Source organism: Nicotiana tabacum, chromosome 4 (genome assembly GCF_000715075.1).
Source record: "Nicotiana tabacum cultivar K326 chromosome 4, ASM71507v2, whole genome shotgun sequence".
NCBI lineage: Eukaryota > Viridiplantae > Streptophyta > Magnoliopsida > Solanales > Solanaceae > Nicotiana > Nicotiana tabacum.
Genome location: NC_134083.1, coordinates 112,256,119 through 112,281,435, shown reverse-complemented (window position 1 = coordinate 112,281,435; position 25,317 = coordinate 112,256,119). Strand labels below are relative to the sequence as shown.

The 25,317-nt window shown below is 39.2% G+C and overlaps 2 protein-coding genes across 2 annotated transcripts; both read left to right on the top strand.

Moving 5' to 3' along the window:
• Positions 1-10,188: 10,188 nt before the first annotated feature.
• LOC107825259 (uncharacterized) lies at positions 10,189-14,576 on the top strand. Its single transcript, XM_075251002.1, has 2 exons — positions 10,189-10,312; positions 14,131-14,576. Exons 1-2 carry the CDS (start codon positions 10,189-10,191, stop codon positions 14,574-14,576), a joined length of 570 nt encoding a protein of 189 aa, XP_075107103.1.
• Positions 14,577-19,513: 4,937 nt separating this feature from the next.
• Positions 19,514-21,945, top strand: LOC107825260 (uncharacterized). Its single transcript, XM_016652090.2, has 2 exons — positions 19,514-20,259; positions 20,886-21,945. Exons 1-2 carry the CDS (start codon positions 19,638-19,640, stop codon positions 21,665-21,667), a joined length of 1,404 nt encoding a protein of 467 aa, XP_016507576.2. The 5' UTR covers positions 19,514-19,637; the 3' UTR covers positions 21,668-21,945.
• The last annotated feature ends 3,372 nt before the right edge of the window (positions 21,946-25,317 follow it).

Sequence of the window (25,317 nt, the reverse complement as noted above, 5' to 3'; positions counted from 1 at the left end):
TACCGGTTATGTCACGCCCCAAACTCAGGGAGCGCGACCGGCGCTCAACCGAGAGAACCCAGCTAAGCAAGCCTATTAGATTTCCTTCTACCCAAACTCATTCATGAATAAAGAGGAGATGTACTCCATTAATCATTCACTGGAAAGATTTTATTAACAACTTCCTTTTCATTCTCATTAGCAGCTTCATTCATAATTTCCAAAATATTATGAGTTTATAGAATTAATGAAAAACATGATCTCCAAATACCAACATTTCTAGTTCAATTCCCAACTTCAACCATAACCCACAACCTGTCTACAGAGCCTCTAAATACAATAGAAGAGTAATATGGAAATGCCAGCAACAAGGCCCCGGCTATACCTCAAAATACAGTACATGAGAAATAAAAGATACATGACCCCGAAATGAAGTGGGGCTCACCAAATCAGCTGAAAAGAGTACACTGCTATCAGTGATCAATGCCGTCTGCTGTTGAACCACCTGCATCCATTAAAGATGCAGTGCCCCCGGAAAAAAGGGACGTTAGTACTGTCGAATAACACTAGTATGCATAGCTAAAAGTCCTCTTTCAAAATGGAATGCCCACATAAGAAAAGGAAACAGAAAGAAACAACAAGTCATAATCAACAATATCCAAATGTTCAGTTAAAACATAATAATTTTCAAAATACGAACTTCATATACAATTTTGGTTGGGAGATCATTAGCACCGATATACCACCGTCTTTGTTAGCACGGAGTCCGATCATGCCCGATCGGCAAGGTCATCTCCCCACGAACAATGTGGTTTGAAATGTAATACGAAAGAAAGTTGTTGCCAATAGTAGTACCACCATATGCGCAATATGGCGTCTGATCTCCACCCGATCAGCTAGGCCGCCTTTCCACATATGCCGTGCGGGTTGACTTTTCCAATCCATAAAGGTTCCAGTTTCATCCCAATTAAAGGGAATAATATCACAATTTCCCAAAGGTTCCAATTTCATCCCAAATAAGGAGAATAATCACAATCCGCCCCTACACCGGCACGTGTAGTTTCAGGTATGGGCCTTATGACCCACCCTTCCTCGGTTTTGCTAATGATGCTTCCAAAAACATTTTTGATTTGATTTGAAAACAAAAATATCATAAATACAATTGTACTCACCTCAACATCTTTCACATTGTATAAATTCTCATTAGTATTCCTAGTCATTCACAACGACAATATTTCCTTGGCTCATCAGGCCATTCACAAGATTCTTTATTCCTGGCACGATGGCCGTATTTCATATTCCACACTTTCACCTCTTTCAATTTCAAAGATCACCATCAAGTATCGACATATAGGATATTTTAGAAATCATATACTTCAAATCTATTTGAAATGGAAACTTCAAATACAAATGGTTTCTTTCCAAAAAATGAGGCATACCATCCAACAATAGAAACACACATGAAAATCATAAACAATCAATACACCATTTATTCTTACAATGATATTCCCTAGCAATGACAATGTACCAGTTCAACACATAAGTATATAGAACTCGTATCACACTAGATATATTTATAAAGCAGAGCATTAGTTAAAGCAACCACTAATGGGCATGAATTGAGTACAAAAGCTTTTAGGTAACTCTATCTTTGAAGTCATTTTTAAACAATTGAGTCGAGGCTCATTTCATATTCTTTATCGCATCTTCTCAAATCATTTGCACTATTAGCCACAATCATAACTTAAATTCTTGGCACGTTGGCCACACTCTATATCCCCAATTAACTTATTTGACTTCCAACCATCTCTATAGATTATCAACAATAAGACATTTCCAAATCAAGAGTTTAGGTACACATATGAGCAATTAAGAGTCTTAAGAATATTGAGATTTTCTAACACAATTTGGCATACTATCTTTCATTGAAACATGACTCAAAGCCATAACCTTTTAATACGCAACCTGTACTTTGAAACTTACAGAAACATTATGGAATTCAATTTCAAGAGAGAAAGTTTAGCCAACATACCTCAATCGAGCTTCCTTAACTCTAGAATGATCCGGAATTCTTAGCAATCCCGATCTATTTTGAGACATAAAAAAATTGAACCATAATTAGGAAGATATTCATGGTCTCAGCTCATTTGAGCATTCTATCACACACGGGGTGTGCAAATTTAACCACAAGGTTCTTCTACAAGATTTCCTTCACTCCACAACCCAATCCTTACTTATTTCAGCTCAACAATCTTTCCACAATTCTTATTGGTACATGTATGTATAAATAATAATCTCATACCCATGAATCATACTCCTAATCAACCATCTTCTACTCAAATTCGAAATTGAAAACTAGGGTATGGAACCTTACCTCTTAGATGAAGAACTTGTGGGTTTTTCCTTGTTAATCTTCCAAGATTTGAGCAAGACTTGATGAATAATTAGCCTAGGGTTTCCTCTCTCTCTAAAACACTCTCCCTTCTCTCTAAAACATCAGAATTTTTACTCAAAAATGACCCTTTGCGTGTATTAAACGAAGTAGGGTCGGGTTGTAAGAACCCAAAAATGGAGTTCCGGAACAGGTTCTGCAGTCGCATATGCGACCGCGTAATGGATATGCAGACCGCATATCGGTCGCATAGTTACAGACCAAAACGATCAAAAATCTATCTGTGTATGCGGTCACTATGCGGTCCGCATAACTGTTATGTGATCGCATAATGCACCGCATAACAGTTATGCGGTCGCATAGTCGACCGCATAATTGCCCACGGACTGGCCCTTCTCCTGCTCACTTCTGCGGCCATTATGCGGCCCGCAGAGTGGTTCTGCGGTCGCATAATGGACCGCAGAAATGCGATTTTTCCGCCAAAAATATTCCTTTACCTTCCGGTGCATTGTTCAACCTAAAAAGTCCGAATACCATCCTCAAACACGTAAGCCCACTCCGGCACCACGCAACCTTGAATTCACTTGCGAAATTTATGGGGCTTTACACTGAAATACTTCAAAATTTTCCGGGGTATTACATTCTCCCCCGCTTAGGATCATTCGTCCTCGAATGAGGGTCAAAATCTGTCATTAGCATTCAATGTGGTTCAACTGTTTTTTTACACACACCAGTAGTTTCAAAATTTGGTTAACTCCCTAAATTTTCAAAAGTTTCGCCAGAGTCTCCCCTGTAACTGGGCCTATTCACCTGCCAGAGTAATACCAAAACAATTCCTAACAACACATCCACAACTTGACAAAACATCACCATGTATAACAACGTCACTAATCTCATCATTACATGCATTATACTATCAATAGTGGTATCTGGACATGAGTTGCACATATTTAAACTATAACACACAAAAGTACCTTTTAAATCACAATTATTTAACTATACACTCAAGTGGGAACATTTTATTTCCCTAACACTTTTGCCCCTCCATGTGGTCTCCTTGACTTACATACTTCGCCATAACACATTAACGGAGGCAATCTCAACTCCCGGACTTTTCTAACAAGGATAGCAAATAGTTGCTCCTCCCATTATCCCTTATATTCACCTTATTAGACATAGACACATGAAACACCGAGTACACGGAGAACAATAATAGGGAAACATCATACTTATAGTTTAGCCTATTTCCTTTCATAGTTTCATAAGGCCTAATGTGACTTCACATACTTTACCTTTATTAACAATTCACATAGCATCCTCATGTAGAAAATATTGAGAATAACCCATTCACTTTCTTCAAACTCTAAATCTCCACGCCGAACACCCAAACTAAACCTTTGGCAACCTCCAACAATTTCTCTAAGATGTTCTAGCTTGACTATGACCATAAAGTTTCCTATCCCATATATTTGATCATATGATGATGCTTCTTGTTTGACATGCCTGAACCTACAATACTCGATAGATTTGCTACAAACAGGAACAACGAGGTTCGAGATTTCGCTGGAATTATTCAAGAATCCATCAACATGCTGAGCACGGCATTTCAGGAGGTTATATCCTAAGAGATATGAAGGTCACTACCAATAGCGCTGACATGGTGATTCATTGTGGTGACATCATCGGTTCAACAAACGAGTCATAGAGTTGCCTAGTAGGTATTGATAACGTAGGGAAATGTTCATGATTCTGAGATTTAAAAGAAATGAGTCATGAAAAGGACATCAACAATTATTTCATTCCATTCGTGCCTTATTTGGCAATAGTAAGCCTCAAAGAGAGCTAGCACTTATGTGACACCAGTCGCCTCTTGGTATGTAGGGAAAATCAGTTTAACCCAAAATGAGAATATTCTAGCACCCTGAACATGATATGGGTTTCAAGATACACAAAGTTGCATTACACTCTTAACAGTAACTAGCACAAGGAAGCTATGCCACAAGCTTACGAGGATTAAAAGAAGTTTAACACTTGTGAGATTATTATCATTCCCACAACTTAACCTTTGCCAATATTTGATCATATGTGACAGGACTAGAGATACGACGAATTTGTCTTTCAATTCAATATGCTCATCATAAGGCTACTTAACTTTCAATCTCATACAAGTGGAATTATGTAGCTAGGACATCTTAATGTTGGGATGAAATCATGTATTAGTTAGAGAGAATGAACACTTTGCCGTGAGCTAGACATGTTTTTGCCATAACAACTCTCAAGATGCCATATTAGGCCAATTCACGGGCAACCACAATACTGGGAACAAGGTGAGTTACTCACTGATGCATGATCTAGGTAGACATGAAATTCATACTGAGATGGGTAAACAACAAGACCTCCCTGTGACGAATTTGGGATAAATCTCAAGTTGCTCAGAAACTTTATGCGGATAAGTGGCCCCTTTCAATTAACATGTACGCACATGATAGGTGCTAAGATATACTCTCATGTTACTAGACAATGAAAAGTATTCATGATACTATTCATAAAGGAGTAGAATAATTGTTCCAACCATAGAAGTCATATATACTAGAGAGGAAAACAGTGACTCAAGAAGGATCTCAACACTAGGCTGCTTTCCATTGGATATGATACCACATAGGTAAATATTATGGTGATTCATGTATAGGCACAAATGAGCAGATGTTATCCATTTGAATCTAAAGGTTCTGTACGAAATTCACCAGGTATTGTCCATTGTTGAGAATTTAGGGAAGCAGTGAGAAGTATTAACCTAGGGTTATAACGCAATTCAGGGAACCCATCATAGAACTCAATTTCTCAAGAGGTTGTAAATATAAGGAATTGTGATAAAGAGGCTTCACGAATACTGTGTCTCGTTCTAAAAGTAGATACAGAGAACGACTCATAAAGTTGTTTCGGTTCTATCCCAACTTCCAAAGTAACATAAGAAGTGACATATGACAAAGTGGAACCGGGATCAATAAGAGCATACACATCATGAGATCGGACAGTCAATATACATGTAACCACATCTGGAGAAGCCTCAAACTTTTGACTTCTCCTCATAGCATAAAACCTGCTGGGCCCTCCCGAGCTCTGAATACCACCCCTAGCTGTTCCACGCCCTGCAGGCGTTATAGTGCCTCTAGATGGGGGAGGCATTGTGGATGTAGTAGCTACAGAACTGGCTGGCGGTGCCATACCCTTACCCATGCTCTGGCGAGACAAATAACAATCTCTTTGAAAGTGGCCCGTCATACCACACTTGTAGCATACCTTTGTATCATAGTGACACACTCCCAGATGGCATCTCCCATACTTCACACAACGGGGATGAGGTCCGCTGAATTGACTCATCTCACTGACCTGATATTTACCCTTTTTGCATACATCATAAGCATACCCCTTATCCTTCCTCCAAGCTTCCAATGCGGGATTAACAATTCCAGCACCGGATTGCTGTGTGGGCCTTTGGAATTGCCCAAAGATACCACCCCTAACGCGCTGCTGAGCATACTCACAACACGACGCCAAATGTTCCTTCCCGCATGACGGACATAACTGGATGGGTGTACCCAACCTAGGGAATTTGTTCTTCTTGTGCCCCCTCTTTCCACAACCATAATATATTTCAAAGGTCATCCCAAGTGTCGCTTCTTGCAAATCATACAATCTGGTTCATTAGCACCAACAACCCTCTTTCGTTTCTTAGATTCTCTCACCACACGATCCGGTGGTGCGGTGACAGTGGTAGGAATAAGGACACTTCCCTTAGCAACAAGTTCTTCCAACCCCTCCACGGCTCGACGCATTTTCCCAACGAACTCTTGTGTAATCTCCCCCAGATTCAATGGAGCGGTCATTCCCTCCTCGTTGTTTTGAACTCGTGGATTACTCATATGAAAAAAATCATGAGACATAACGAGGAAATTAGCTTCCTATCTTGAGCTCTATCGCACGATCTGGAGTATCAAAGAAGTGTGAAATTCCTAAATGTCAAAGTAGCCTCCTCATTATAGATGTGGTCGACAACACACCGATAAGAAGGACTCTACTAGACACGGCTCCGAGACATCCTAGGACACTTAAAAACCTTAGGCTTTGATACCAAGTTTGTCACGCCCCAAACTCAGGGAGTGCGACCGGCGCTCAATCGAGAGAACCCGGCTGAGCAAGCCTATTAGATTTTCTTCTACCCAAACTCATCCAAGAATAAAGAGGAGGTGTACTCCATTAATCATTCACTGGAAAGATTTTATTAACAATTTCCTTTTCATTCTCATTAGCAGTTTCATTCATAATTTTCAAAATATTACGAGTTTATAGAATTAATGAAAAATATGATTTCCAAATACCAACATTTCTAGTTCAATTTCCAACTTCAACCACAACCCACAACCTGTCTACGGAGCCTCTAAATACAATAGAAGAATAATATGAAAATGCCAGCAACAAGGCCCCGGCTATACCTCAAATCACAGTATATGAGAAACAAAAGATACATGACCCCGAAATGAAGTGGGGCTCACCAAATCAGCTGAAAAGAGTGCACTGCTATCACTGATCAATGCCGCCTGCTGTTGAACCACCTGCATCCATTAAAGATAATAATGCCCATATAAGAAAAGGCGGGTTCAAAATAGCACTAGTATGCATAGCTAAAAGTCCTCTTTCAAAATAGAATGCCCATATAAGAAAAGGCAACACATAGAAATAGAAAGTCACAATCAACAATATCTAAATGTCCAGTTAAAACATAATAATTTTCAAAATACGAACTTAATATACAATTTTGGTTGGGAGATCATTAGCACTGGTATACCACCGTCTTTGTTAGCACGGAGTCCGATCACGCCCGATCGGCTAGGACATCTCCCCACGAACAATGTGGTTTGACATGTGATGCAAAAGAAAGTTGTTACCAAGAGTAGTACCACCATGTGCGCAATATGGCGTCCGATCTCCACCCGATCAGCTAGGCCGCCTTCCCACATATGCCGTGCGGGTTGACTTTTTCAATCCACAAAGGTTCCAGTTTAATCCCAATTAGGGGAATAATATCAAAATTTTCCAAAAGTTCCAATTTCATCCCAAATAAGGGGAATAATCACAATCCACCTTTACACCGGCACGTGTAGTTTCAGATGTGGGCCTTATGACCCACCCTTCCTCGGTTTTGCTAATGATGCTCCCAAAAACATTTTTGATTTGATTTGCAAACAGAAATATTATAAATACAATTGTACTCACCTCAACATCTTTCACATTGTATAAATTCTCATTAGTATTCTCAGTCATTCACAACGACAATATTTCCTTGGCTCATTAGGCCATTCACAAGATTCTTTATTCTTGGCACGATAGCCGTATTTCATATTTCATACTTTCACCTATTTCAATTTCAAAGATCACTATTAAGTATCAACATATAGGATATTTCAGAAATCATATACTTCAAATCCATTTGAAATGGAAATTTCAAACACAAATGGTTTCTTCCCAAAGAATGAGGCATACCATCCAACAATAGAAACACACATGAAAATTATAAACAATCAATACACCATTTATTCTTACAATGCTCTTCCCTAGCAATGACAACGTACTAGTTCAACACATGAGTATATAGAACTCGAATCAAACTAGATATATTTATAAAGAAAAGCATTAGTTAAAGCAACCACTAATGGGCATAAATTGTGTACAAAAGCTATTAGGTAATTCTATCTTCGGAGTCATTTTTAAATAATTGAGTCGAGGCACATTTCATATTCTTTATCGCATCTTCTCAAATCCTTTGCACTATTAGAGACAATCATAACTTAAATTCTTGGCACGTTGGCCAGACTCTATATCCCCAATTAACGTATTTCACTTCCAACCATCTCTATAGATTATCAACAATAAGATATTTCCAAATCAAGAGTTTAGGTACACATATGAGCAATTAAGAGTCTTAAGAATATTGAGATTTTCTCACACATTTTGGCATACTATCTTTCATTGAAACACGACTCAAAGCCATAACCTTTTAATACGCAACCCATACTTTGAAACTTACGGAAACATTATGGAATTCAATTCCAAGAGAGAAAGTTTAGCCAATATACCTCAATCGAGCTTCCTTAACTCTAGAATGATCCGGAATTCTTAGTAATCGCGATCTATTTTGAGACATAAAAAAATTGAACCATAATTAGGAAGATATTCATGGTCTCAGCTCATTTGAGAATTTTATCAGACACTAGGTGTGCAAATTTAACCACAAGATTCTTCTACAAGATTTCCTTCACTCCACAACCCAATCCTTACTTATTTCAACTCAACAATCTTTCCACAATTCTTATGGGTACATGCATGTATAAATAATAATCTCATACCCATGAATCATACTCCTAATCAACCATCTTCTACCCAAATTCAAAATTGAAAACTAGGGTATGGAACCTTACCTCTTAGATGAAGAACTTGTGGGTTTTTCCTTGTTAATCTTCCAAGATTTGAGCAAGACTTGATGAATAATTAGCCTAGGGTTTCCTCTCTCTCTAAAACACTCTCCCTTCTCTCTAAAACATCAGAATTTTTGCTCAAAAATGACCCTTTGTGTGTATTTAACGAAGTAGGGTCAGGTTGTAAGAACCCAAAAATAGAGCTCAGAAACAAGTTCTGCGGTCGCATATACGACCGCATATCAGTCGCATGATTACAGACCAAAACGATCAAAAATCTGTCCGTGTATGCGGTCACTATGTGGTCCGCATAACTGTTATGCAATCGCATAATGCACTGCATAACAGTTATGCGGTCGCATAGTCGACCGCATAATTGCCCCCAGACTGGCCGTTCTCCTGCTCACTTTTGCGGCCATTATGCAGCCCGCAGAGTGGTTCTGCGGTCGCATAATGGACCCCAGAAATGCGTTTTTCCGCCAAAACTTTTTCTTTACCTTCCGGTGCATTGTTCAACCCAAAAAGTCTGAATACCATCCTCAAACACGTAAGCCTACTCCTGCACCACGAAACCTTGAATTCACTTGCGAAATTTACGGGGCTTTACACTGAAATACTTCAAAAATTTTCGGGGTGTTACAGGTTATGTCACTCCCATTCCTGCAGTCGCAATTGAAAATCCTCAGTGGGTTAACCCCAACAAAACTTGTGCCTATCACTCGGGCATGAAGGGACACGCCATTGAGGAATGTCGCATGTTGAAAGATAAGATCCAAACATTGATCAAAGGAATATGCACCGAATGTCCGCAATAATCCCCTTCCCGACCACAGGAGTGAGGGAGTAAACATGATCGAGACTACTGAAGAATGGGACCAGGAAGGATCCATCGGTCTTATTCGAGAAGAAGACATTGCTATGACATCCCCTGTCATACTCTCACCGATTGTGGTGCAAGCCACGGTACCGTTTGAGGTTGAAGTGGCTACATCTAGGCCACCGTTCACTGTGATGGTAGCTCCATCGTCATCCTACCAATCTGATGTTGTTCCATGGAATTATGTGGCAGTGGCACGAAGGAAAGAGAAAGCCAAGATAGAAGAAGTGGGTGTTGCCCTAGGAATGACTAGAACATGCAGGGTCTACATGCTGGAAAATCTCGCTCAGGGAGGAAAACGTAAGGAAACCGCACCAAAACCACCTATTGTGGAAACATGTACTGATGATCTTTGGAGAAAAGTACAAGCAAAGTAATATTCTATTGTTGATCACTTAAACAAAACTCCTGCCCAAATATCTATCTTGTCATGGTTGCAAAACTCAGATGCACACAAGAACGCCTTGATGAAGGTGTTGAGAGAAGAGTATGTACATGTTGGCATCACCATTGGAGAGATGGAAAATATTGTTGGACAGGTGCTGGAGACACACAAGATCACCTTCCACAAAAATGAGTTGCCACCGGAAGGTTTGAGCAGTAACAAAGCATTACACATCACCGTTCAACATGAAAACAAATTCATTAATCGAGTCTTGATTGATGGAGGTTCAAGTTTGAACATATGCCCTCTGACTATCCTGAAAAGATTGGGCATAGACATAGCGAAGATATAATTGGGAAGCATGAACGTGAAAGAATTTGATGGGTCCCAAAGAGCTACAATTGGAGAAATTGACCTGGGTTTGAAGATAGGCCCGACCATGTTCGATGTCAAGTTCCAGGTATTAGATATCTCTGCTACCTACAACCTGTTGTTGGGACGCCCATGGATACACATGGCTAGGCCAGTTGCTTCTATTTTGCACCAGGTTGTGAAGTTCGAGTGGAATCATTAGGAGGTGATTATTCACGGAGACGGAAACAATCCTATCTATACCAACCAGATCGTACCAGCAGTTGAAAACAAAAGGATGTTGGGAGGAGAAACATTCTACAGTATCGAGGGGATAAATATAGTCGAGAGAGGACGATGATGGAGCAATAAGGTGCTAAGCATGATACTTTGGTTGGGTATGAGCCGGGAAAAGGTCTTGGTCCCAAGCTTCAAGGGATAACGAAACCAATACGACCACGTACTCAGGACACAATCTTTGGTCTCGGATATGAATACACTGTAGCAAGAATATGAGGATTGGTCACCACCATGGCATGACTTCTATTATCCATTGCCTAAACCACACCACCGTTGTACCAGACATTCGGTAAGGTCGATTTGATTTAGGGTGCTGAAGAAGATGAGATCTTAGTTGGTATGAGGAACCTGTTTCTGAACGGGGAAGATATGGATTGCAACGTGATCTTGGGGGAGGATGAGGAAGACCTTATCATCTAGATGGTAGGAGATGGAGTTGCTCTCAGGAACTGGACCATCGCAACATCCCAGGCTCACCGAGCACTTTGGTAGCTTTGGCAGAACTAGCATGATTTCCTTTTAAAAATTATTTTCTAGCATTTAAGACATTTTAGTATTTTTTTGAAATAAATACTCGAGAATCGAGTCGTGTTCGTCTAACAGTTTTGAGTTTTTGATTAATGCATCATTTCTTTTAGTTTATTTATATTATTATCTCTCTGCATTCTTTTTAGCATAACCATTTCCTATCCTATTGAATCTACAACTATGACATGTAATGAGACAATGTAACACGATGAGAGCGATTCAGAAGAATGGGAAAATGATGTAATACATGAGAAAATTGTCAGGGAAGTAGAGGATTTTGAGAATAAACCAAAGTCCAATCTGGAAGAGACTGAAGCCGTTAATTTGGGAGATTCCGAAACAGTCAAAGAAACTCGCATTAGCATTCATCTATAATCAACAGATAGAGAAGAGTATTTCAAATTTTTGAAGGAATATGAGGACATCTTTGCATGGTCTTACGACGACATGACAGGGTTGAGCACATCTATAGTGGCTTACAAGCTACCTACCAATCCCATGTGTCCACCACTGAAACAAAAACTCAAAAAATTCAAGCCAGACATGAGTTTGAAGATAAAAGAGGAGGTTACCAAGCAAATCAAAGACAAAGTCCTCCGAGTTGTCGAATATACGACCTGATTAGCCAATATCGTGCCCGTACCAAAGAAAGACGGGAAGGTTAGGGTGTGTGTTGACTACCAAGATCTGATTAGAGCAAGTCATAAGGATGATTTTCCACTACCCAACATACACATATTGATTGTTAACTGCGCCAAGCATGAACTCCAATCCTCTGTTGATTTCTTCGCAGGATACCACCAGATCTGGATGGACGAAGAAGATGCAGAGAAGACAACCTTCATCACACCATCGGGGGTGTACTACTACAAGATGATGTTGTTTGGTTTGAAGAATGCCGGGGCGACCTACATGAGGGCCATGACTATTCTCTTTTATTATATAATACACAAGGAAATAGAAGTGTACGTGGATGATGTTATCATCAAATCTAAGAAGAGCCCGGATCACATAGCAGACCTGAGGAAGTTTTTCGATCGAGTGCGGAAGTACAACCTGAAGTTGAACCCTACAAAATGTGTTATCGGAGTCATTTCCGGGAAGCTGCTAGGTTTCATTGTCAGCCACCATGACATTGAGCTGGATCCGTCAAAGATGAAAGCCTTTTATGATTTGCCACCACCAAGAAATAAGAAAGACATAATGAGCTTATTGGGCCATCTTAATTATATTAGCCTTTTCATATCACAATCAACGGTAATATATGAACCAATCATCAAAATGCTAAAAACAAATATGCTGCAACTAGTTGGACCGAGGAATGTCAAAAGGCTTTCGATAAAATCAAGGAGTATCTGTCCAAACCTCTTGTGTTGGTTCTACCATAGCCTAGGAGATCTCTACTGTTGTACCTGTCTGTGTTGGACAGAGCATTTGGATGCGTCTTGGGACAACATGATGAGACCGGAAGGAAGGAGCTAGCAATATACTATTTGAGCAAGAAGTTCACACCTTACAAAGCCCGATATTGGAACGCACCTGTTGCGCTATAAAGTAGATAGCCCAGAAGTTGAGGCATTATTTCTGTGCATACACCACTACCTCATATAAAGAATGGATCCCTTAAAGTGTATTTTACAGAAGTCGATGTCTATAGGCAAGATGGCGAAGTGGCAGATACTTCTAAGTGAGTTCGACATCATCTATGTGACTCAGAAAGCAATCAAGGGGCAAGCATTGGCTGATGACCTGGCAGAGAATCATGTGTGCGGAGAATATAAACCATTAAAAATGTATTTTCCCGATGAGGAAGTGTCGTTCATAGGAGAAGATATCGCCTAAGCATATGATGGTTGGAGAACGTTCTTCGACGGAGCCGCAAACTTCAAGGGAGTGGGCATCGAAGTTGTCCTAGTATTAGAAATCAGCCAGCATTATCTGGTATCTGCCAAGGTCCGATTCCCATGCACCAACAATATGGCTGAATATGACGCTTGCATTCTAGGACTCAAGTTGGCCATCGGCATGAACATCCATGAATTACTTATAATCGGAGACTCAAACTTGCTGATACACCGGTACTCGGAGAATGTTCCACCAAGAATACCAAGATACTGCCATACTTACATTGTGTGCAGGATTTGATCGACAGGTTCACAAAGATAGAATTCAAATATGTTCCTAGAATTTATAACGAGTTTGCAGATGTATTGGCCACCCTATATTCCATGATACAACATCCAGACAAGAAATAAATCGACCGCATCCCAATAGAGATCCGCAAACAGCCTGCCTATTGTGCTCATGTTGAAGAGGAAGCCGATGAAAACCCATGGTTTCATGACATCAAAGAATATCTGGAAAGGGGAGAGTACACGGAAGGTGCTACACATACTCAAAAGTGCACATTACGAAGGTCGGCTAACCATTTATTTCATACCGGAGGAATTCCGTACAGAAGAACTCATGACTTGAGATTTCTAAGATGTGTCGATGCCACAGAAGCATCTAGGTTGATCGAATGGATACATGCAGGAACCTGCGGGACCATTTGCTCAGACCAATCAAGCATGCTACCTCCAATAGACATAGATTCCGTGACTAAGAAGGTCGTAACAGATCTTCTTCGGGACCGTATTGTCTGCTGGTTTGGGATGCCTGAATCAATCATTACTGATAATGCCGCCAATCTCAACAGTTACCTGATGAAAGCCATATGTGAAACATTCAAGATCAAACACAGGAACTCTACAAGAACATTAAGAAGATACCAAGGGAGATAGTGGAAACTACAAATAGTGGCACGAGAAGCTACCATTTGCTCTGCTTGGATACTGCACCACAGTTCGAACGTCAACTGGGGCAACTCCCTATTTATTGGTCTATGGTACTAAAGTTGTTATACCCGCCGAGGTGGAAATTCCATCCCTGAGAATCATAGAAGAGGCCGAACCTAGCGAAACGGAATGGGTACAGAGCCGATACGTTCAATTGGCTCTCATTGACGGTAAAAGGATGAACACTGTGTATCACGGTCAACTTTACCAGAACAGGATGACAAGGAGTTTTAACAAGAAGGTTAGACCAAGGATATTCATACCAGGGCAACCGGTTTTGAAGCGGATCATTCCACATCAGGATGAAGCAAAGGAAAAATTCTCACCTAACTGGAAAGGTCCTTATATGGTTCACCGAATGCTGACAGGAGGAGCACTCATACTAGAAGAAATGTATGGGGAGATATGGCCAAAACCTATCAATTCGGATGCCGTCAAGAGATATTATTTTTGAGATTGTATTTTCACTTTCTTATTGATGTAACATGAACTACGCTTGACCTGATTCCCGTGTAAGAGGGGACACGTAGGCAGCCATGTGGGTTCGGTCACATTATATTAAAATCTTCATTCCCCTCTGTGGTCAGAAACTGGGGCAAGATTTTAAGCTTTAATGTCATCACATCAAGGATCGCAAGAAGGATATTGCCAAAAGTATTCATCAGAACTGGGGCAGAATTTTGAGAGGGTCCTCAAAATTTAAGAATAAGGACATTGCAAAGTCTCAAAAGCATGTCACACGACGATTTGACAAAACTATCTATCTTGTGCATTATCACATATTTTAAATAACTGCATTTCTTACAACTAATTAATTACAAATGCATGTTTCTTCACACAAATATGATAGTGATGTAAACATATGGTATGCTAGACTTGGTCATATTGGCCAATGAAGATGCAAAGGCTAGAAAAACAAGGTTTGCTTTCCAGAATTGAACATGTGGGATTGTCCACTTGTGAAAATTGTCTAGCAGAAAAATTAGCAAGAAAACCTTTTGGTAAGGCGACTAGAGTTGAATATCCTTTGCAATTAGTCCATTTGGATATTTGCGGGCCTATTAATGTTATAGATAGGCATGAAGCAATTTATTTCATCACATTTATTGATGACATTACCTGTTTCAGTGATGTCTATTTAATTTTCAACACATCAGAAGCAATAAGTTGCTTCAAACGCTATATGAGCTTAGTGGAAAATCAATTAGACAAGAATATAAAAGCTCTTCGAACTGACCGTGGTCGTGAGTACTTATCAACCTAATTTAATGGATATGTGATGAAAAGAGAATAGTTCATCATTTGACTATCCCCCAAAACTCCACAACAAAATGTTTTTACGAAGAGAAGAAACAGAACGCTCATAGAAATGGTTAGGTCAATGATGGCACAAGCTAACGTCGCAATTAGTACAGGGGTGATGCATTGCTTACTGCCACCTATGTACTTAACCGAGTGCCTACAAAGTCAGTTACTACTACTCCATATGAGTTATAGACTAGAAGACAATCTGACCTGAGTGTATTAAGACCTTGAGGTTGTGTTGCCTATACACATGATTCCTCTCACAAATATGGTAAATTGGGGCTGAGGGAAAGAAAAGTATCTTTATAAGATACTTTGAAACCTCAAAGGGTTATATGTTTAATGGTCAGCAAGATAGTGGGAGTGTAAATGAGTTTGAATCACACGATGTCACATTCTTAGAGGATGAGTTTCCTAAGAAGGGAGAGGTAGGTCAAGACCTAACCTTATTTGAGATAATGGATCAAGAACTACAAAGACCAGTTCATTCTAGTGGGAGAATTTTAGCAAATGATGGATTAGTTTCTCATCAACGACCTCCATCATCATTAGATGCGAATGAAAGTATTCCTTCTATATTTAGTGGAAGTGAGCAAATGGATCTTATTCCAAGTGGGAGCGAGATGGTCACAGATCTTGTTTCAAGTGGGAGAATGATGAATGTTCTTGATCCGAGTGGGAGAAACATTGGTCCAAATGGGAACAATAATGAATCACAAATAAGACGTGGTTTTAGTAAAAAGACTCCCCACCCGATTTGATATTGAAGGCGGCGAATAATTTATGATGCTCCTACAAGAAGAAAGCGAGCCTAAAAATATAAAACAGGCTCTCTCATGCCCTTCTAAGGATAAATGGACAAAATCAATGGAAGAATAATTGGAGTCTGTGAGAGTCAACAAATTTTGGGAACTAGTTGACCTTCCTGAACGATGCAAAGCAATTGGGAGCAAATGGGTTCTCAAAATTAAGCTCAAGGCTGATGGCATAGTTGAGAGATATAAGGCTTGACTGGTGGCGAAAGGGTACACACAACAGAAAAGAATAGACTACGAAGAGACTTTCTTGCATGTTGTACGGTTTACCTTTGTTTGACTGGTTCTAGCTATTGTTGCAAGCTTGGATCTTGAATTACCAGATGGATGTAAAGACTGCCTCTCTCAATGGAGAATTAGATGAAGAAATTTATATGGAACAACCAGAGAGTTTCATTGAAAAAGGCCACGAATAAAAAGTTTATAGACTTTTGAAGTCTATTTATGGCCTCAACAATCTTCAAGACAGTGGTATATACATTTTTAGAATGTTGTCGTATCCAATGGTTTTACCATGATGGACGAAGACTAATACGTTTATACCAATAGATCAAGGAACAAGCTAGTGATTTTAACATTGTATGTAGATGATATACTTATAGCTGGAAATAATAATGGGTTTATAACCGAGATAAAGTCATGGTTGTCATCTCAATTTGAGATGAAATACATGGGTGAAGCTGCATATATTATTGGAGTTAAGACTTTAAGAGATCGTCCAAAGAAAATATTGTATCTCTCACAAGAGAATTACATTAGGAAAGTTCTTGAATTGTGAGAATTATATTAGGAAAGTTCTTGAACAATTCAATATGCAAAATAGTAGCCCAGTTGATACACCTATCAGTAAAGGCCATACCTTGGGAGGTCAGATGTGTTCTAAGACTCCTGATATCTGTCAAGCAGTTGGCTTGGTAAGTAGATATCAAACTGATCCAGGTTTATCACATTGGCAAACAGTAAAGATGATCATGAGATATCTTAAGGGAACTGCTGATTATGCACTAACCAAGGCGAAAAGGAACTGTGGTTAGTTGGATACAGTGATGCTGATCTCGAAGGAGATATAGACGAGAGGAAATCTACCTCAGAATATGTTTTCTTACTTAGTGATGGCACGATATCATGGAATAGTAAGAAACAATCATGTGTATCACTATCTATGATAGAAGCCGAATACATGGCTCTCGCATTAGCAATACAAGAAGTTGTTTGGTTGAAAAAGTTCTTGGAACACTTGTTGGATATCGCTGAAGATACTGAACAATGTTAGTCTACTATGACAGTGAGGCTGCAATATCCTCCACTAAGGACCGTAAGTTTCATTGTAAAACCCAACACATAGATATGAAGGATATCTATATGAGAGATATAGTTAGACGTAAGGTAGTGAACGTAAAGTATGAGTCTATATAAGATATGTTAGCTGATCCATTGACTAAGCTGTTGTCTAGAGATGCATTTATGAGACACACTAGGTCTCAAGGCTTGCGTAGACTTTGAGATACTTCATTTTGTTCTTTATTTTGTCATGTTCACAAAACTGATGTTCTTTGATTATGAATAAAGTTGATTTTCATACATGCATATATATTTTTATTGTTGAATGTTATGTGCATTCTTTATTCTTTTTGTTTTATAAGTATGTCGAGTAGACAAGAAGTTGACCTTCTCACACAGGCAACTGCCTCCTTATCTTAATGATGTGAGGAGATGAGACATGATTTTAAGCAAAATTATCATGAGGATAACTTGAGAAATATTTGCTTAAAATCAGAATGTGCTTAAACAATGACATAAGGTCATTATGGTGAAAAACATTCATCTAGTCTACTTTGTGAGCCAGATGTGAGTTAAAAATGATATTGTAGATTAATGAACTAAAATTTAGATACTTATGGCTTCTAAATATCATATATACAACATTCTTTATGAGATAAAAACATACGCTCCTTGGGAAAAAGGAGACGATGTTGTAGCACATGTTTCATACCATGTGTGGTAATGCCGACCAATTGGATTAACATAAGTCCATTCTCAACTTAATGGTGAGACCCAGAGCTTTTATGGATAGCTCAAGACTTTGTACCCTCAGAGACTCCAATCAGATACTTGAGACTTAGTGTGATATTAGCTATCTTAGTGTGTTTCCAAAAGACCATGTACATAGATTCGGTCTAGCGGAGCATATCTAGAAAAGCAGTCAAACTAATTCTCATTTATTTGTGTTCACTGGTGCACTAATTATAACTTATGGGTTATGATTGTGAATACAAGAATAATGATATATGAACCACGATGAATGTAAACAAAACATCTAAACAGAAATAAGATGTGATACTACGATTCAAGTCGCCAAAGAACTTACTGAAATACTCTGAGCAATCGTAATAAGTTGTATAGGCCAGAGTTTGGTTTGCGTAATAATGGGTGGAAGCTAACTCACAGGCATACTTCACCAAATTGAGAAGGAAAGGACCCTATACACATGCATGTAAAACGTACTGCTTTGCCATGTTCTGACGTCTGCATGCAGTCTTACTACGTTATTTTTATTTTCCCTTTGATAGTGAAGGCATGCATAATGAATTAAGTTGTTTGTTCTTTTATAGATTAAATGTGTTTTAAGTCTTGACCACATGGTTTCTCTATAGAGGTTAACCAGCGGAGCTACATACAACAAAAGCGGTTCAATTAAATCTCCTTAGTCGACCCGCTAATTATAATATGCAAATAGGATTGTAGATTTGAATTTCAGGTGTGATATTCTTGTATTTTCTTTTTGAGTCTTTTTAGTTGAATTTTTGATTCGGACTAATTAGCATGTTGTTTGCACCTAAAGCTGCATTAGTTTGTTAAATGACATATTGAGGTTATAATAGTATTAATCAACTATGATTATGTGTGATATATCGGGCACGAATATATTTCTTTTGTCCGGTATCTCGCATGGAAACAACACCCTTACTTCTTTTTTGGTCTTCCTTTTTTTATTTTGAAGCTACGTCAAGGAAAGGTACGTGTATATATAATTATAGACATGAGTTCTTACAGGAAAGTGCTGTATGTGGACCTTTAAAGCCATGTGATGCCATGTATATCGATGTTTAGCAAAAAGACAAACATTGAAGAGAGCATTGAGGTCTTTAAGCGACTTTGAGTTGGGGAAATAAACACATGAAGAAAGGCGACCTATCAAAGGAACATCCCATTATTATTAGTCAAATATATAATGCAATTATGGGGTCCGAAATAGTAGGCTTACATTCTCCTTGTCAACTCCTATAAAATGGGGCAAATTCTACAACGGGAATCCCATCACCAATTCTCTCAAATATTTGAAATATACATCAATTATTAATTAGCAGTAGTGAAAGTTCCTCAATTAACTGCAAATGGCTAGATCTGTGGCACTCTTTGGGGTTGTGTTGCTAATGCTTATAGCAATGGCAGAGGCAACTCCCCCTGGAATAGCTGACCATCCAAGCCATTCTCATTGCTCAGATGACGAAATCAAGCAATGTAAAAATCTTCCACATGTTTGTCCCAAATTCTGTCCCAATGGCTGCATAACTGAGTGTCGTTCTTGCAAGCCTATCTGTGTTGATGGCTCAGTGCCACCACCCTATTATCCACCACCGTCATCTCCACCATCATTATCTCCACCACCACCGTCATCTCCACCACCACCGTCATCTCCACCACCATCATCTCCACCAACAGCCTCATCTCCACCACCATCATCTCCACCACCACCGTCGTCTCCTCCACCACCCTCATCTCCACCACCACCACCACCTCCCTCATCACCACCACCGTCATCTCCACGACCACCGTTATCTCCTCCACCCTCATCTACACCACCCTCTCCTAAGCCACCCACTCCTTCTCCTTCAAACAAGAAGGCTAAGTGCAAGAACAAGAACTACCCAAGTTGTTATAATCTCGAATTTTCATGCCCTGCCTCTTGCTCTGGTGGTTGTCAAGTTGACTGTGTCTCTTGCAAACCTGTTTGTAGTAAGTTACTAATTTCCTACCCTCTACTCTATTTTATACGATATTTCTTGTTTCTTTTATTATTCAAAGAATAGGAGCTATTGGTGTATATGGTAAAGTTGCTGTCATATGATCAGAAGATCACGGGTTCGAGCCGTGGAAACAACCTCTTACAAAAATGCAGGGTAAGACTGCGTACGATAGACCCTTGTGGTCCGGCCCTTCTCCGAACCCTGCACATATCGGGAGCTTAGTGCACCGGACTGACCTTTTCTTTTTTTCTTTTTTTCTTTTATGGTTCAAAGAGAATTAGTAATTATATTTTTATACTTGGAAGCTTTTTAGGTTCAATTTTTATGTCACCCTTAATGATAAGCTCTTCTAGTAATAGAAATGTCATGAAATCCTTAAGCTATAGCATAGCACAGGTGTCGAGGAGTAATTTTTATATGTTATATTTAGCTTATACTATATATTAAGCTTTTATGTCGAATGTTTCTTTGATTTGTTCGTTAGATCCGAGTTTAATAATGTCATATGAAATGAAATAGAGGGAGTACATGCTTTTGACTAGGGTGAGACCCTAAATCGGCTTAAATGTTTTAACTAAACTGTTTATTTACTGAATATTTTTATTTGGGACCCAGGGTGTGACATGCCTGGAGCTGTTTGCCAAGATCCTCGTTTCATCGGCGGTGATGGGATTACCTTCTACTTCCATGGTAAGAAGGACAGAGATTTTTGCCTAGTCTCCGACCCTGAATTTCACATCAACGGCCACTTCATAGGAAGGCGAAACGAGAACATGAAGAGAGACTTCACTTGGGTACAATCCATTGCTATTCTTTATGGTAATCACAAGATCTCCATTAGCGCACTAAAAACAGCAACATGGGATGATTCCATCGACCGCCTTTCCCTCCACTTTGATGATAAACCCATACTTCTTAATGACGAGGAAGGCGCAAGATGGCAATCTGAAACTGCACCTATGGCCTCTATTACTAGAATCAGCAACACTAACGATGTTGCCATCGAAGTTGAAAATATTCTCAAGATCACTGCCAAGGTTGTACCTATTACTGAGCAAGAATCCCGAGTTCATAACTATGGAATAACGAAAGATGACTGTTTTGCACATCTTGAACTTGGATTCAAGTTTTTCTCTTTGAGTAATGAAGTGAACGGTGTTTTAGGGCAGACTTATAAGAAGAATTACATGAGCAAAGTTAAGATGGGTGTTCTGATGCCTGTAATGGGAGGTGACAAAGAGTTTGCAACTTCAGGACTCTTTGAGGCTGATTGTTCCGTGGCTAGGTTTCAAGCAAATGGGGAACAAACTGATAAGGAGGTTGGCTTTGCTTTGGAGTTGCCGAGCTTGAGCTGCACTAGTGGACTTTATGGACGTGGAGTGGTCTGCAAGCGCTAGAATCATTACTAATGCAATTAACCTTAGGGATTCACGATCACTACTTTAATGAATAAGGTTTTATACCAATAATAATGGAGATTCAAGCATCTCCTCAAAAATATCTTTGTCTTCTAAAGGAAAGTAAATGATTTTATTTTCCAAACTGATGGGAAAACGTTGGCAATTGTTTCTTTGAACTTTGAAGTGGAGTATATTGTTTTCCTTTTTCGAAATTTGTATCTTTAATGGTTTTGCAGGAAAGAAGCATATTGTGGAGCGAGAGATGTTCGAACTCTCACGACAGGATAACTCACAAGCTATAGACCTACTCGTTAGCCAACTACCCCACCACCCTGTTGTCCTTTTATTTTTTTTTGCTAAGGAAAGAAATACTTAATTACTAAAAGGAAAAGCCAGAATTTAGTTATTACAAACTAGGGATTCGCATAGCAACCTTCCCCACTTGTCTTTATTGAAAGCATTTAAAATAAAGTTGGAAGGTAATTCCCGAACATAGTGTTGTCCGCTTCTATAGTTGGTGGACTCAAATTTAGTCCATATTTAACTAGTGCATCTGCCACAGAATTGTCTTCCCAAAATATGTTGTGTAATTGTAATAAGAAATAAGACGTGAGTAACCCTGACTATGAAAAGTAAATAAATTACATTACATGATACCTGGGAGTCTGTTTCCACAACAATTAAAAAAAGATTCTTTGTGAAAGCAAATCCCTGCTAATAGGGCAAACAGTTCAGCAAGTAGAGCAGATGTTGCAATTGAGCTCTTGGCGAAGCCCACAGCCCATGAGCCCACCACCCTGTTGTCCTTTTTCCATAAACGTTTTACACTTATTTTAGTGGGCCATATACACACGTAGCATGTCTTGACAAGATGAAAGTTCTAAACAAACAAAATTTGAGCTCACAACTAGTGACTGACGTGCCTTTTTCTTTTGGGTAACGACTGTCGTGCCTTTTGGTGTGCGAGCAAAGCTATATTGGCATATAGTCGTTTCGTACGCGAACTAAATTATCTCAGAATTATAATATTGAGATAATAATCTCTTGACTAATTTATCTCACCTCGAAGGTAGGATAAAATAATTTCAAGTTTGATGAGATATTCAGGATTAACTCTACAATTAAATTCATACTATGTTACCGTTAACCAAATACAATATAAATTTAATTCCACACCTAATCCCACTATATGTCACTTTATCTCGCATACCGACCAACCCCATAGAGCTGGATATAGACATTAAAAATTTGCCAAATAAGTACATAAAACAATTAGACTAGGGCCTCTACAAGATGAGCCCATTAGGGTTACTTGGTGGCTACTCCACTCAAACCCTATGTCATGCCTATAAATAAGGCTATAGATATCCTTCAAAACCATCTCAGCAATTCAATAAACTCTCGGAATACGTACAAAGATATCAAATACACAATCTCCGAAATTTTATAAAACTCTTGAAATATTAATTAAGAGATCAAAGGCATGTCAAATATGTCTTGCTCAAAGTTATAGCAACATTCAAGATCCAAATGGAGTGTTGCTACATGCTTATTGATCATCAAATACATCAAGGAGATACATATCATACTAAGTTCGAGCAATACACTGATTAGGCCCTCAAATTACGGATAACAAATCTGAGGGAAGAATCAAGGGATAAATAGAGTTATTACCCACAATTTTTATCAATAAAATCCTTTTTTATAATTTTTTTCTGATTGCAATTTTATTTTTCTGCACAAATTCATTGCAAACAAATTGGCATGCTCTTTGGGACAATCTCTACCTCTCATCTCAACGTTTCAATCGCCAAAGTTCAAGACATTGAAATGGCTTTACAAAAAATTAACTCCAGATCAACTTCCATCAATGCTGCTAATTCTAGGTTCTACACTGATGTGGAAAGCATCCTCGATGTTACCTTTGGAAGCTTTGGATCAGTTACAAGGAGCAAAGTAAGCTCTTTAGGATAACAAGCACACCAAATGTCGTCTACATCAATCCCTGTTTCGGATCTTCACCCTCCAAAGGAGCAAGGTCCTCTACGAACGCACCTGAAGGAGGATGCAATGTTGCTGAACAAATTAAGAAAACTCTAGCTCTGCTTAACCTCTCCAGATCCAAGAACTCTGTTGTAAAGGAAGATGATTATACATCAAGTGATGGATCCTCCCCACTTACATCACATAGCGTAAGCCAATCGAGGATGAATCTATATGACAATCCATGCTACTCCCCGTCGTCCACGGCAATCATGCAAGCAATAGTGACGAACGCTTTATCTATGGAGGAGCAGTTGGCAAACTTAACATAAGCAATTGCTGGCTTGACCAAGTACAAGCAAAATCAAGATGCTAGAATTGATAAGTTAATGGATAGGGTGGGAATCTTGATGGAAGATGAATCCAGCTATATGCCTGGAAAGTTCCCAGAAGTTCCAGAATGTGATCCTCCCCCAAGGCAAGTAGCATCCGCTAAGGCTATCCATGTCTCACCTGAGGAGATGATTTCAATTGATCAACTAAAGGAGTTCATTGAAGGGACTATAAAAAATAAGTATGAAGTTGCTTCCAAGTCCTCCCTTACATACACGGATTCATACACCGCAAAGATCGATAGCTTGAAGATGCTCACTGGATATCAACCTCCCAAATTTCAGCAATTCGATGGCAAGGGTAATCCAAAGCAACATGTGGCATAATTCATTGAGACATGCAATAATGTTGGGGCTTATGGAGATTACCTCATCAAGCAATTTTTCCGCTCGCTAAAGGGAAATTCTTTTGATTGGTATACGGACCTCGAGGCTGGATCTGTTGATAGTTGGGATCCACTGGAGCAAGAGTTCCTTACCCGCTTCTATAGCACAAGGAGCACCATTAGCATGGTGGAACTTACAAATAATTGTCAACGGAAAGATGAACCAGTTATCGACTTTATCAATCGATGGAGGAATGCAAGCCTCAACTGCAAATATAGGCTTAGCAAAGGTTCTGGCATAGAGATGTGCATCCAAGGCATGCATTGGTGACTTCATTACATCTTGCAAGGCATCAAGCCTAGGACATTCGAAGAACTTTCCACTCGTTCCCATGACATGGAGTTAAGCATGGCCTCTTCTGGGAATGAAAGGTTGCCTGTATACAAGCCTCGTAAAGGGAATGACAAGCAAGATGTTAAAAGATGGAGTAAGTTCATGCGCAATTCGCAAAGCAAAGAAGCTATGAATGTCAACACATCACCTATGAAGTTCACAACAAAGTTGAGCAAGAAGCAGAGTATGAAATCCACTTCTTTTCAAGATAATCCAAGTGAAAAATTGACTCTAAAAGAAATGCAAGAAAATGAGTACCCATTTCCAGATTCTGATATCCCTGCAAGTTTTGAAGAACTCCTTGAGCTATAGCTCATTGAGCTGCTGGAGATGAAGCGACCAAATGAAGCTAGAAAAATTAATGTTCAAATTACTGCAAATATCATCAACTTATGAGTCACCCTCTTGAGAAGCGCATTATCTTCAAGGACAAATTTATAGACTTGGCTCGTGAAAAGAAGATCATGCTTGAAGATGAGTGTTGATATCCAATTTTGCCCTCATATTTTTTCAAATAGTATATATACTTTCAAAATATCATTTTGCATTATT